General features: G+C 35.9%; 1 protein-coding gene across 4 annotated transcripts in view; it reads left to right on the top strand.

Annotated features, from left to right (window-relative positions):
* LOC135082817 (coactosin-like protein) overlaps positions 1 to 15,442 on the top strand; it is a 34,793-nt gene that overhangs the window by 16,522 nt on the left and 2,829 nt on the right. For 2 of the 4 annotated variants that reach the window (XM_063977580.1, XM_063977581.1), the window contains exons 2-4: positions 13,818 to 13,900; positions 14,635 to 14,745; positions 15,263 to 15,392. In XM_063977580.1, the coding sequence (XP_063833650.1) occupies positions 13,818 to 13,900; positions 14,635 to 14,745; positions 15,263 to 15,392 (324 nt within the window). Of the gene's footprint in view, positions 1 to 1,030; positions 1,113 to 2,911; positions 3,373 to 13,817; positions 13,901 to 14,634; positions 14,746 to 15,262; positions 15,393 to 15,442 lie in introns of those variants that run through there. The other 2 variants (XM_063977582.1, XM_063977579.1) reach the window with 2 other exon arrangements.

Genomic DNA, 15,442 nt, shown 5'->3' with positions numbered 1-15,442 from the left:
TACTTTAGACATAGGTACGTTTTAAATGTCACAACACAACACTCGTAAATGTCTGACACAAATGTTAATGGTTAATAAAATCTCTAATAATTTTATTTTAGGGATATCTTATAAATCAGAATTCGATAGACACTTTCCTTAACACACCTTACACGTAGCCTCTACGAGACTACGAATCTTAACAATTTTGATCCTTGAAAAGTTCTTCACAAAAAATGGAATGATCTTCAAGAAAATTACTTGGATGGACATCGGAATACAGAGAAACAAAACAATAAAACAAGCCCCACATGTTCCTTAGGACTTCATTCCTTGCTTAGTTCTAATTAAAATGACAATATACTCTACGCTACATTTATTTACATTTCCTTCTCTACATCCTAAATTATTGCTCGCTTAAGATAATATTGTCCAAGTTCCAGTATACAGGGAATTTAAGTGGAAATAGGTTTGGTTCATCTTTGGAGGTAAACAACCAAATACTAGGTAACGCTTCTCTAGATCGTCACTCCCGCACAGAATTTACAAACAGGATGGCCGTCTATTATTAACCTAAATTAGTCACAACAAACAGACAAGAGTGCAGGGATGTTATGGATATCCGAAACCGTAACCAAAAATTTCGGATATCCGAAATAAACAAATCTCCGTAACCGTAACGGAAACTTTCGGTTATCCGAAATTCAAAAATAACTGATTAAAAAGTTTCGGATAGTTTCCGATGTACATACATAAGCATGTTCCTACGCAGATTTAGTAATTACATTTTGAAGTGCACGCACAAGCCTTTTTCCATAAGACGAAAGATTTTTTGGAGGACCAAAGGAGTGTGACAGATGCGAATGAAATCTCTTCTGTGCACCTTCTATTCGTGAGGAATGAACCGAGTTGGACAACTATTTGCATTTTATAGCACAGAATAATATATCCGTAACCGTATCCATAACCGAAACTACATAACCCAAGACATCTCTAGTTTGCTGTAGGCCTGTATAACGAATTAATTTTCCTGCTTAGGAGCAGTTTCAGGACTAATTTAATTGTTAGTAGTATTGTTTACTTCAAACAGAAGAAAGGAAAGTGCAACGTACTAAATCGAGATTTAAAATATGGTGAGTTAACATTTTTTTTTTATATCTCAGTCTCTCTACTGTTTTTGATTTTACTGTTTTAATAATAGGCCTAGTTTGCTCGGACTGAAGATACATTATTAACTTACTTACATACCTATTTAATTCGTTGCCAACTTAAGATATTTTGTATGTTGTGCAAGAAACATAATTCAAATCAACTACCGATTAAAATTTTCATGGTGGATAAGTCCGCTAACAAAATAATGCTAAACTTTCTCCCAATTCAATTACATCACGACTTCTAAAATATGGAAAATAGTCATTAAAATCACGATTAAAATTAACACTATTAACGTTTCTAAGTTTTCCAAGTATCCGTAACACAATCATAATAACATGTAAGCGTCACGCGGAGTAAAAACATAATTATTATGTATGGGCAGACGTGGCGAATTAAATAGTTGTACTAAACTCTTCTTTGGGGGGTGGTACAGATTATAAGAAGTAGCGAAAGATGATTATCGAGGCAGTTGGGTTCAGAAGTTGGATGAATTGGAAGAAGGGAAGGCTGGAAAGAGCCAAGGGATGAAAGGAGGCTTTGAAACATAATATTTTCAGCTGCCCAATCAAATGATGTAGGATAAGGCATTTCTGTTTGTTCTAACAATTTCCTCTAGGAAATACCTAAGAACATTTAAAATTATTGTTGAATACATTTGGAAATGATGACGAAATCAACGATTGACGTTTAGTCCCAAAGCCACCGGTTGATAGGAAATCGGAAAGACAGAAGTTGAAAGATTCCTCACTCAGTGTATTTTAATGCTCAGATTTTAGAGGGAAACGTAAAATCTCCGATTCGAACTAAAATACTGACTGGTATTCAGTAAATAGGTAATACCACGGACAATCGATTATGCATGGTGCCACCCTATGCCGCGTTTATTGTAATGTAGAAGCTCTCATGCACAATAAAATATCTGAGAATCATCGTGATACAATAACTGTAACGTAACTGAAACGTACCTAAATTAGAATATTTCATATAAAAGTCTATTTGGGTTAGTTAAGTGACTATCGCAGCAGAATATTGCGATGGGTGTGTCAGGCAAAACTTTGGGTTAATATTAGTCGGGCAAATGTTTGCGTTCGCTTTTAATCTCCGTCTGTCTCCCCAGATAGTTTCTGTACCTATACGTATTTCTGTGTCAATGTATGACTCTTATCGTTTTATCTTCAGAGACTTCGACATAAAATATGAGGTTACCTAGGTGCCCGATCTGATTACCCATTTTTAGCGAGTGAATGTGACCCAGGAAAAGTTGTATGTATTTTGGAACCTGACATGTAGGCACATAGTGTAGGCAGCATGACGTGCAACAAAGTAAAACGAATGAATTATTTTACCCGCAACTTTTATAACTTGACACAGCCTGCAACATGCACCAAATGCTGCTCCAGTTTTTACGTCCAACGCGTTTTCACTGAAATGAAAGTGATCTCAGATGAAGCTGCGAGCGTTCACGGTCTGCGCCCGCGTGCCGCACGGTCTTGGCCGCCAGCCTCTCGGAAACGGCGGACTTTTTTACTGGCAGCCTGATGGAATTTCTTAATTGATCTGCTCTATTGAAAGTTTCGATTTGGACCTGCGCAACACCGATGCAATTTCAATCAAACATTGTTTCCTCATTAAAATGCAAAATGCGCTCAATTTTACACTTCACCGCTAATCAAAACTATTTCCGCAACTGTTACTGGCACGGCACGATCACCTACAACTTGTCAACGTGTCATACACGTCACATTAATAACATCAAAATCTGTTATCAAATTCGGCTTCATTAGGAAATAATCAATCGCAGAATAAATAGCAATTATACAATTAACTAACACGTAACATGAGCAGTGATTAATTATTTCGATTACAATAAAAATAATAACAGAAATGGGTAGCGAGGAGTGCCAAACCTTGCACATGGAAGGCAATAACTTTAAATCTCTTCAAGAGCACATAAACAAGTTGACTGAGAACCAGAGCAGCATCATAACAAAATTCGACTTTTTGACCAGAAATGTGGACGATTTGCGAAAGATTTTGGGCCAGCTTTCGGAGAAAATTGTGTCGCTGGAAGAAGTGGCTATGGACAGAAGAAAACTTAGGTCTGAGATTAAGGTCTTGAAGACTAGAATAGATGAGTTATATGCCATAGTCAAGGAAGGAAAGGAAGACGAATCCTTGCCTAGTGATGATGTTCAGGACGTGGAGTCTTGCCATTCGGGGTTTTCGTGTTCTTCTAAGGTAAATGTTCCATTATATCTGGTCGTTTGCCTCCTATCCCATAATATTCAATAGGAAGTGAGGTGTGAGACTAATTAGTAGGTAGCTCGTACCTTGGTTAAGTAATCCGACTGAAGCTAGTTATTTGGCTTCGGTCAAATATATTGTTTTGGAACTGGAAACAAGCTTATACGTTTGTTCACACACTTGTACATATTAAATATTTTTTCTTTCTTTCTATTAAGTTCACAAGATAATAAATTTAATTAAAAAGGAAGATAATATTGGATACTCGCGGTTTGGTAATTGGTACAAGTCAACTCAAAAAAATATGTTGTAAGCAGTTGAACTGAAATTAAAATTCATCGATCTTCCTGTATTATAGTAGTATGGTTAGGAAAGATGCACTATCAAAATTGCCTTATAGATGAATCCGTGTCCATATCATTGTCTAATGTTATCATTTTACCAAAATTCAAATTCCTTGTCTCATTCCCGTTTGACATAAATCCAAAATAGGTACCTGCATACCTTACGATTTGGGTTCCCTGGAGGACAGCCAAGTCCAGTGCGCCACGTAGGATATACTATTACAATCTTGACCCCATTCGCAAAGGCCCAATTAAGACAACAAACATTTCTCTCCTTTTCCGTGGGTTTGAGTAATTAATCTGAACAAGTACTGTTTAACGAAGTCGAGCAGCCAAAACGTGATATCAGCAGGGCTATTCCGAAACGATGTTTTCGTAGTTTCGGGTCTATCTGTCACCGTCGCTCATGCTGGCATCTCGCTTTGCGTGAGAGGGATGGCAACATCCGAAACTTCTGATATCGTTTTTGGAGTAGCCCCGCTGACACGGATGTTGGCAACTTCTATAGCTTTACTTTCTTTTCTCGTTTATCGCTGTCGTTAATCAAAATTCTTGACAGTTTAATGCCATTAATGTACCCAGTGAGTGCTTCACATTGTCTTGTCGAATATTTTAGGGCATTTTACACGATGCACATTTTAATCACAATGTAATGAAAAGCCATAGACAAGTCTCTAAGTTCTACAATTTTATCTTCATGTAATTCTTCTCTACTATCATAGGCATTAGTAGGAGTTACTGTGTATATTTAAACTATACTTACCGGCTTGTTTGCCTAATTATTAAATTAAGTTATACTATTTTATATAAACTGATTAACTTTATTATGTTCAACCGTTATTAATTTCAGTTGGATTTATGTAAACTGTTTTAATAAAGAGAATACAAATATTACTTAATTAACTTTTTGTGTGAAATTCCAGGGGAAACTGAAATTCTCTCAAATAATTTCACGCTTGAAAATGTATAAATTGTTTAACGGATCCGTATTCTCACGCCCAGTTATAAAATACGGGCGATAATTGGTTACTTTTATGCTTGGAATGGGTTTTTGTATTTGGTTATAATTAAGTGTGGCGACACTGTTTCATTATTAACCATTATTTGCTCTATTCGCAGAAAAAGAATCAAAACGATTTTTGAGGATTTAGATTAATTTTCTTTTCATTAGTTAGATTAATGGATGGCACTACTTCACCTAATTTTCATAAAATTATTCGCTCTATTATCGCGTATTTACTCAAAACTGATTTCTAGTGTTACAGTAGTTGTGTTCTTTACGTTAAAACCAATTATACTTACTGATTATTGTATAAAATTAATAATTAATCTGGAATTATCCGTCGTTCAGCATTAAGCAAGAATTGTATAACACTAAATGCTTACACAACAAAATAATGTAATGGCAATCAGCGATGCGGATCACCCTAGAATTTATTTCAAAGAAATCTGGTAACTGTCGATTTAGTTTAATAACCGAACAATTTCGATACCTCTGGGCTCAAAGGTCGTAAAGGACAAAATACCGAAAATGAGTTATTTATACAGTTTTACTCAGAATTTCATTCTCTATCGATCTGTATATTTAGTTTGTCGAAAATCCCAAAAAAAGTGCCTTTACGACCCATCATTTTTGATAAGCTAAACAGAATTCATCGTGAAAATTGGGATGTAAATAACATTTGATTTTTTAGTACAGTTACTATGGTAGTAAAGAACAAGTAAACACACATTTTTGGGCGTATAACCTAACATTTCATACTAAAGTCTAAATAATTTGTCCTTTACGCCCTTAGATTATCTAAACAAATATTTTAAAAATCTACAAAGAGAGGATATTAAAATAACTGAAAAGGTAAATTTATTAGATGTTTCTTATTGTATTTAAGTATGACGTGCGTTTGGAACAAACGAAAGAAATAAAAAAATCATCAAAAATATGTAATAAAACTATTTTAGAGTGTAACATTTATGTGATTTGTACATATAAAATGATGACATCTACCCACATCGGGTAAAGTAATGTTGCTTTTTATTATTTCTCATATTTGAAGAAACTAGGTATTTGTCAGGGAAAAAGATAATTTTAAAAGATGATTTAAGAAAATGAAAACATGCTATAAAATAACGTATTACCTAATTAAGGTAGGATCATCATCAAGTCATCATAAAAATTGAAAAAATGAAAAAGTTAGTTACATTTTATTATGAAAAAAAAAGTCACCTTACTGTAGTACCTCAACGGCCGGTTCACGCATGTCTCCGTTTTACTGTTTCGTTTTATCGTGTACGTTTCTTTTTCGTCAAGTACAATAACATAAAACGGAACAGTAAAACGGAGACATGTGTGAACCGGCCGTAAGGTGTCATTATTTTGTCCACTTTTGAGTTTTGACTGTAATAATTATAATAAATAAGTATAGTTTCTAAAGTTATTTGGATCAGCTAATAAAATATAACTAGCAGGAAAAATATTTACACAACATGGGAAACATAGTGTCAGTTGAGACTTCAATCTACTAAAAAGCGTTAATGCACTTTTTTTCGAAGTTATATTTTTATACTACAAAATAATTGGCTTTTAAAAACGGTATTATGTAGGAGTAAAGTAAGTGGATGTACTTTACTGGAATGAAAAACTTCCTACTTGTAATCTTACTTACTTAACCTTTCTACTTTTGTACCAAGTACAATAACATAATTTCTAGCTACTATGAATAATAATGTTTAATCTATTTAGAATTTAGAATAACTAGTTTGGTTTTCCTTTGTCCTTAATAATTCTATCCTATCTGCATTATCATAAGGTCAACTGGTTCACAGACTGCCCTATGGAATTAAGTCCGCCATTTGTAGTTTTTCGAAAAATTAATAATGATGAAATAAATAAATAAAATCAAATTGGTTTCGGCTTTTCGTAAAAAGTAGACATTTAAGAAGTTTTATTTAAAAGCGTCATAAATTTATTTTCTAAATTCGCTCTTATATCGGAAATGGTATCTTCCAGTTCGAAGATATCAAAACTTCTGCTTAAATAGTTTCTAAAATTGTGTGCATTAAATTAAAAAAAAATTATGAAGCTACGAAAAATCATTTTATTTCATTAAAAACAAACATAATTCATTTAAATATGTGAAGAAATGGTATATTACATATCAAATACCATAAAACATTAAATATTTAAGCTAAATTATCAATTTTTCCTTGCATAATACCTTACCTGGATGTTCCGTTTACGACCTATGAAAACCTATAAAACTATGTAAATTGTCATTTATTACCTTGGTTTTGTAGTTTTGTAAAATAAAAATAGACTTACGTCCTGAGCAACTTGCCTAGGACGAATATTTGAGGGGCGTAAAGGTCTTTTTAATGTAATTTTGAGGGCGTAAAGGAAATCTATCTCAGTAAATACAGCTCTAGTCCAATTTTTCAATACCTCTTCGGAAAATGCTGTGAATTCTAAGCACTTTCTTCTTAGGTCATATTTTAATAGCTCGAAAAACAAAAAAGTTACTGTCGAATAAAAAAATAAAAAATCGTTTTTTGCTTCTCCTGAAAAGTCGTACTTTGTCCTTTACGACCTTTGAGCCCAGAGGTATCGATTTGTTGACACAGTGGTTGCTTGTAACCGCCACTTATTCGATTAAGCCGAGCTACCGAATCTAATGAGCACGCGCGAGACGCGTCGAAGATGCGTAAGAGTGACTCACAGTGATTTCTACCGATCTCTATGTTTGAAACATTGTAGTGTGGATTGCTTGGTATTCAAACTTACGACTTTCATGTCTAATTCTGTCCACCAAACAAGTGATCAAGTAGTTAGTACTCCAAGCTAACGCTAAATAGATCCTACAATACAAATTACTATTTTGTTATCTGAGTAAACATAGTTTTACCTGCCTTATACAGGGTGTTTCAAAAAAACCCCTAATAACTGAAGGGTATTTAATAGACGTCTATAAAGAGTCCCTTGTTAATTTCTTACAGTCATAGCGACATATTCAAATTTCGGGTAAATTTATGTAAAATAAAAATATCGATTATAAAAATTCCCATCACTAATTTGGGTTCATTGTCCTACCAGGAGTGACCAGGAGCAACTTTCTATGTTCACGCCCCCGGCCACGCCTCATTAAAACATTCTGTGCGCCTAGTATTTACTAGGTATTATTATTATTTAATACCTACGGAGAAAAAAATACACGCACGTCGTTAACAAAACAACAAGCATTCAAAATTATGGTTAGGTACATACCTACAAAAGTGGCTCAAAATGACGTCCTCCTTGCTGCACGCATATTCTTGCCCGTCTTGTTATTCGCGGCGCAAAGTCAGTAGGAATCAATTCCTGTGTGCGGCGGTAGTGGTACGGATGTTGACCATCTTCTTTCAGTGTTCGCCAAACTGAAACATGGTTCATTCCAAGTCGCGCCCCGGCGCGCCTTGTACTGGTCGTCGGTTCGTCTTCAAAGAGTTGCAGAACCTCTTCTGCACGCATTTCGTTTGTATTTGGGCGTCCACTAGAACCCGATCGATGAAAAGAGCCCGTAGAATGGAGACGTGTCACCATATCATGGAAACACTGATACGACGGAAGCCGTCGCTGGTCAGCCGCCGGTCTACCTTCGATAAACTGTTCCCGATAAAGTTCACGGGCTTGAGTTAAATGGCAATGCCAGATTTTGTATGGAAAGTGGCGTCTTTTTTTTTTCGCGCGGCCATCGATTAAACTTTGTTTTTTGATTACAAAATAGTGTAATAAACCAAACTTACTATGGCATGTATACCTCTAAACTCAGTCTGAACTGAGTTACGAGCATTAGAAGTTTGATGATTTTCATACTAGATTTGCTTTTTGTGCGCAAGTTTTGTAAGAAATTGCAACAAAATATTGCGCTATTTTTTTATTGCGCTGATTCTGCTCCATACTGATGTCTGGAGCCTTTAATGTATGGTATTGTTTGTTCATACATACAATCTCACTATTTTGTTGCAATTTCTTACAAAACTTTGCGCGCAAAAAGCAAATCTAGTATGAAAATCATCAAACTTCTAATGCTCGTAACTCAGTTCAGACTGAGTTTAGAGGTATACATGTCATAGTAAGTTTGGTTTATTACACTATTTTGTAATCAAAAAACAAAGTTTGGTCGATGGCCGCGCGAAAAAAAAAAGACGCCAATTTCCGGCATTGTCTTTTCCATCAGCTCGACCCACACACAACATCATCTCATAATATTCGGAATTAGAAAACATTGCCATTGTAGCAAAACAACACAAAACACAAAGCTTTCGAAAGTAGTTAAACGATAGGAAAACACACCGATCACGCACGAAGCATATGAACGACTAAATCAAAGAAGAGCCGACGGCCGGTGTCGCGATCTTTCGGCGCTTCTGCACACTGCAAAGTGGTGCGAACGGGATCGTGCCACATGCCAAATTTTTGCAACTTCTTATTATGACAATGCAACATTTCAACAACATTTTAACAATGATTTTAGTACGCTAATTTTTATTTCGCAGGTAAAGGAATGTCGCAATGTCGTTTATGTACCTACTTTGTCTACCAAGTTACGTCTCATTTTAAAATAGAAGAAATGTTAATGAATTCTCAGATTTATTTTCATATCAACATTCTAAAGCGTCCCTTAATAATTTTCACTTTTACAAAAGCAGCCTAAGACTGATTTACACGTATTAAGTAGTTAAGTAGGTAACTAAATTTTAACTTAATTTTAAGTCTATGTCCAAATGTCTCATAATTAGTATGAAACTGCTTATCAAAAGGTGTCAAGTGATAAGCCCCATCCACCAACTTACCCGAAAAATGAAGGTAAAATTTAGTTATCTACTTAACTACATAATACGTGAAAATCATCCTTTAAGACTTAATTTTAAGTGATTAAATTGCATTTAAACGACATGCAAATTCAAATTTAGTTACCTACTTATTACGTGTAAATCAGCCTTAATCATTTGTAAAACTTGATGTGAACGCCTCTGTACCTACTAATATCTAAAGATAGAACACTATTCGAATTCCGAACCTTGATGATCTCGTGTGGGAATCGAACCCGCGTTTTCCGCAATCCCGGTGGCTAACCTTTGAGCTACCGAAGCCCCAATGGACCGAACTAATCTTTAACCTCCTTAATAATAATATGATAAAACATGCAGCGTCCCATTGTCACTTGATGGTGAGTGACGTAGACAACAACGGGACGCTGCACGTGCTGTCAGCAGTTACAGTCGGCAGCTCGGTTCCAAATAGTACCTTAATTTATTCATTTAAGAAAAACACTACAAATTACAATCATGAAAAGACATTGCATTGCAGACTTGTTAGACAGTATTGTACTAGATAATAATCCTAAACGTGTTTACACGGGAACATTAATTGCATCTCTGTTAATAATAAACTTTCATCTTAAACTTACTGCAACATCAGAAACATGACTGTTCTACAATTAATGTAAAACCAGAATCAGCTAGCCAAATATGCATTCCGAAAACAGATGAGTATGCAATTCAAATAGTTGTGCTTAGACGAAAGCTGATGCCAAGTTTGAATTACATAGATTGCGTTTTTCGTGTAAAGGTCAGTTTTTTTTTGCTATTTTTGATTTATTTTGTTTGACAAAGAGATAATTACAAAACGATTAAATACATGCCATTAAGTAGGTAGTGGCTAAACTTAAATTTAACAAAACATTGAGTGAATGTGTTCAAACACGCAAAGTAAATAATAGGATCGGCGAGTTAAGGAACAAAGGTCACCTTCTCTTTGACTGAGCCTCAATGTTTACACGTTCTGATATCAGTGCAGTGTCAATAACGCGCACCTACTTAGTATTTCTCCCATACCTTTATTCAGCCGCCTTGTTTAGTTTAAGCATATTAAAGTAATGGCATCCCGTGATTATGTTCTAGCATTACCTTTGTAATAAGTTTACGTTTACAGTAAGAGTTTGCTGAATTAGAATTACATACACAATCTTAAGAGTATTTGTACCACCAAAAGTTTAACATACAAAAGGCATAATGTTCAAAATTATTTGTGTATAAAAAAATATTGTTGGTCCGGAATTAGTACGCAATGCATATTTCGGCCCATTGTGTACCAGGCGCGCAGCGCTGCGCACGAGTTAGCCGTTAGAGTGGGCGCCAGGGCGGGGGGTGGTGGGCTCCAGGGCGGGGGGTGGTGTTCCCTAGCCCACTCACTAATGAGGTTGCCAACATTTTCTTTGGGTATTATTTTAATTTTTCATTGATTTTTAAGATTTTAAGTTTAAAAGTACGAGACGATTTTGAAATTTATTAAAGAAAGGTTTATGAGTAAATAAAAGCATATTTTTTAAATGAATAGTTTAACAATTGGCCGCGATCTCACCTGATGGTAAGTTAGTATTACGATATTGTATCATGCATGAATCATGCCTGACTAGTAGACTAGGCATTTATGTGTTTTGAAATAATGATTATGGATGTGAGTAGTTAATGTTTTTTGATTTTCTGTTACGACAAATTTTATCGAATGGAGGGAAAAACTTACACGGAGTTGTACGATACGATGCTGCATTATGACGTCATGTTCTTCATACCAACTTAAAATTTCATTTTTGGGATATTTGAAAAATGTAATAAGGCGCCCCACTCGCCCCCGCGAACGCGCGGGTTTAAAAGGTGCCAACCGTTACTATGCAAATGTGCAAACTCAAAACATGCCACCAAAAAAATTCTAAGTAAAAATGTTTACAATCACTGTCTATTAGGGTTTCGTAAAAGAAACTGAAAACCCAAAATGCTTAAGCTCAAGCACTGATGTTTCCCTAGTACTTTTGCTTCCACGTTGGCCTTTCTTTGAGCACTTGCCTTACTAAATAAAATGTTTGTCAAAATGTACCTTCTACGTTTTTTGTTGTTGTTATTATTATTATTTTAGAATTGTTTTAAATTCTCAGCATTTTTTTAAATGCCGCTATTAATGTTATTATTATTGGCAAATTGAGAATGTTACTAGGTATGCAAAATCACTTGAAACCTATGTTACAGTTAAGCTTTTACATTTACAAATACATTAGTTTTTATTTCATTCAAAAATACCCAGTAGTTATGATTTTATAGGCATTCAAAGTTCGCTTAAATATTGAGTCCCGCCGACGGTCACGTGACCCCGTGTGACGTACATTCACAGCGTCCGCTCACTAGAAAACGGATATAAACATACTTAAATATTTTTTTTTTGTAAATACAAACTTATTATACATATTAAAACCCAGACCCATCACAGAAATTAAAATTGAACCAAACCCAAACTTGACGCGATTGTGTCGTTTTATTGCGAATTACCTTCCAGCTCCATCATTAGACCCCGATTACTATAAAGAATTAAAATACTCATCAATACGAAACGAACGAGCCCAAACTCGATGCATTTAAGTCGTTTTATTATAGAGTTCCTATGGCCACCTTCCAGCTCCATCATCAGATCAGCTCCATGTCATCATAATATTGCATGGTCATCCAAATCACATGTGTTTGCGAAATTTCAGCTTAATCGGTTGCCTGGAAGTGGGTCTTAATTCAGTTTGCAAGATTCCACCCATACAAATATGAGCCAGTCGTTGTAATATGACGTCACGCGCATAAAATGGCGGGCCGGCCGCCGCCCGCACTTTTAAAATTCAATATCTTGGAAACTAATTGACGTATCGAAATAATTCTTTCACGTGTATTTTTTATTTTTAACAGAGAATACAGAAAGCTAAAAAACAAAATCAGTGAACATTCTTCATTATTACAAAATAATAATAATGGTACAGATGCGTTCACATCAACCTTTTGCTGCTTAAATAAGACCCATTTTGCAAGGATTTTGTAAAATATGATGTGAACGCCTCTGTATCCAATGACTACTCAACAAATTGTTAAAATAAAAAAATGAAATAAAACTAAGGCCTCATTTACGGAGACGCCGGGCATCTTACGCTGTGCGACCAACTGAGTTCAAACATTGGCATTGTGTGTGCATGAGTGCTTTTACGGAAAAGCGATTTAAGACGCGTATTCTTGAAATGGAACGTTATTTGCAGCCGAATCCTGCGGATGGCTTCGATGCGTCTCACACGACGTTTATTGTTGCGGCATGCGTGGCAATACTCGCTGAAGGATTCACCGCGGGAAGAGAGGTTGGCACACTTCACCCGACTCGCATCAATATTTTTTGTGTTTATCATGCGCTGCGGCTCCGTAATTATGAGGCCTTATTGGTGCTTATGGTGAACTTACAAACGGGTTACTAAATGCTTATTTTTATACGGAACACAATTCAATCTTACTCCTGGTGGTACCAGGAAAGGTACTAGGAGTAAGCTAAAGAGGGGCGGAAAGATGGGCGGAAATGCAATTTCAAAGATTAAATAATAACAGAATTCGACTAAAGGTACGGTAACGTAACCTACCTGGAATTTCACGGATTTTTTTATTTTTTTTCTGTTGTCTAAGAATGTTTGAAAACTATCATTAGTAGTGATGTTGCTATCGGAAAAAGTTATTTACTTACGAATTTTTTTCCATCAAGTGGCCTGGTTTCGATAGATGAAGTTTTCACAAAATTTTTCAAATGTACGTACACATGTAAAGTGTTAGTGAGTACCTATTTAAAATGTTTATTTAACGAACAAACATGCTTTGAACACATCGATAAAGGAAGTAGGCAAAAAATGCGGCTAATTGACATTCTGAAAAATACAAAGTCTATGATTTGCGTTCGATGAACCCCGCTGCAGCTGATCGATAGTGAGGGAATTCATATCGATATTTTTGGAAACTTTCGATGTACGTTATTTCCAAAACCGTTCAAGATATGACAATAGGAACAACGGCTTCTATTTCAGATTGTTTCAGTTTCTGTGCCCTTTCAGGCTTTAGGGGGTATTTTGAAACACCCTGTATTATCTGTGGCTTTACATACGTTCAATATAATTAATTTTGTTTACTTTTTCCCCAAACACTTACTGTCCCAAAGCGGCAGTCTTATTAAAAGCTGCGCAAACGCATACGGTTCTATAGCTGATTATTTTTTTACAGGTAACCATGACGACCGGTTTGGATCGGGACACGATCCGCTCAGCGTACGAGGACGTGAGGTCCGACGCTACTCCCACAGAATGGTGAGGTCATTTCAAATATTAATGGTCTATTTGTTGCGGGAGATCGATAACATAATATGTTATGGCGTCGATTCGGTTCGCCGGAATGGTCAGGCGAAATTCCGTTAGATGTGATAGCTATTTGAATTTTAAATGCCTGGCTAACGGCCTAGAGAACATGTTCTCAATATAAGCTGTTGTCAGTTAGATAACCCGACCCCGTCTTTATCCCATTGACAATGGCTCAATCTTTTATGAAATGGAATGGGTGCTTATAGTGATTGGGTTTTCTTATTTAATCAGCCCATGCCACACATTTAAATAATATGTCGTCTGTAAGGGGCAGATTTATTATTTACTTACGAAAACTCAAGCTAGATCACAGCTATTCTTTTCTGAAGTATAGTGTGTTTGGGATAGGGCTAGCGATAATTTAAGGCGATTGTTATTAAGTCAATTTTATCGACGAAAATGCCCCCAAAAACGTGCCCTGCAAAACTGTGTTTTTTTTGACAAAAACTAAAATTCATTAATTTCTTTTTAAGTTTTTTGGTCATTACTTTTCATTTTTGTGTTTTTTTTTTTAATGACACTTAATATTATTGGCTTACAGATGCAATTTTTTATTTATCTGTAAGACGGGCACGGGCACTGGGGGGCACCAGACCAGGCCATTCTGGGGTGCTACGCCGCCACTGCTTATCGCGTCTTTAATTTCTGTCCCGTACTTTATTCTGATTAATTTTGTTTCCCAGGGCTGTGTTCAAGTTCGACGGAGCACGCATTGTATGCTCAGCGAGGGGCAGCGACTTCACAGAGTTCCGTACACAGTTCTCAGACGACGACCGTGCGTTTGGTTACCTTAGGTAAGGAAATTATTTAATTTACCCTAAACTTCGAACTCTTCAACTTCCATTTTTTTTTTGTGGCGCGCCCATGTTTAATAGCGTCATATTCTTTAGGGTCTATCGACCGTCAAGCTGCAAAGCTCTTGGATGATCTAGAATCGCAAAGTATGTTTGGGCCGCATATGGCTGGCAAAAAGTATAGAGGACAGAATCGAACAGATGCGCTATTAATAAGACTTTTCTACATTAAGCCATACTGGTTGGGAATTAGAATAACCTTGAAACTAACATAGCTAAGTTCATATAGATTTAGAAGCAGGAATTTACTAAATTGGTTCGGGTCTGGAACCGTGGGGGACGCCCCCTGTATAAATTTCGTTGATCGGTACCTCGTAAATGAGGTATTGGTGTTATGAATGGAATAGGTTTAGTACCAAATCTTGAAACAGTATTATTTGCCATCAATATAAATGTCTTCAAATTGGTCTTTTTAAATTTCTGGAATAATAACCATTTGTATTTTCATTTCTTACAGGTTGCAGATGGGCGACGAAATGTCAAAACGTAAGAAATTCATGTTCGTCACTTGGGTAGGGCCCAACGTTTCAGTCATCAACCGGGCCAAGATGTCCACCGACAAAGCCATCATCAAGGATATTATCTCTGTAAGTAGTTTAGTCATATGAATTTTAATGTTTAACTCACACGCCAGTAC

The sequence above is a fragment of the Ostrinia nubilalis genome, chromosome 22 (assembly GCF_963855985.1).
Source record: "Ostrinia nubilalis chromosome 22, ilOstNubi1.1, whole genome shotgun sequence".
Classification (NCBI taxonomy): Eukaryota; Metazoa; Arthropoda; class Insecta; order Lepidoptera; family Crambidae; genus Ostrinia; species Ostrinia nubilalis.
Note: the sequence above shows the minus strand (reverse complement) of the source record. Positions and strands in the feature narration are given on the sequence as shown.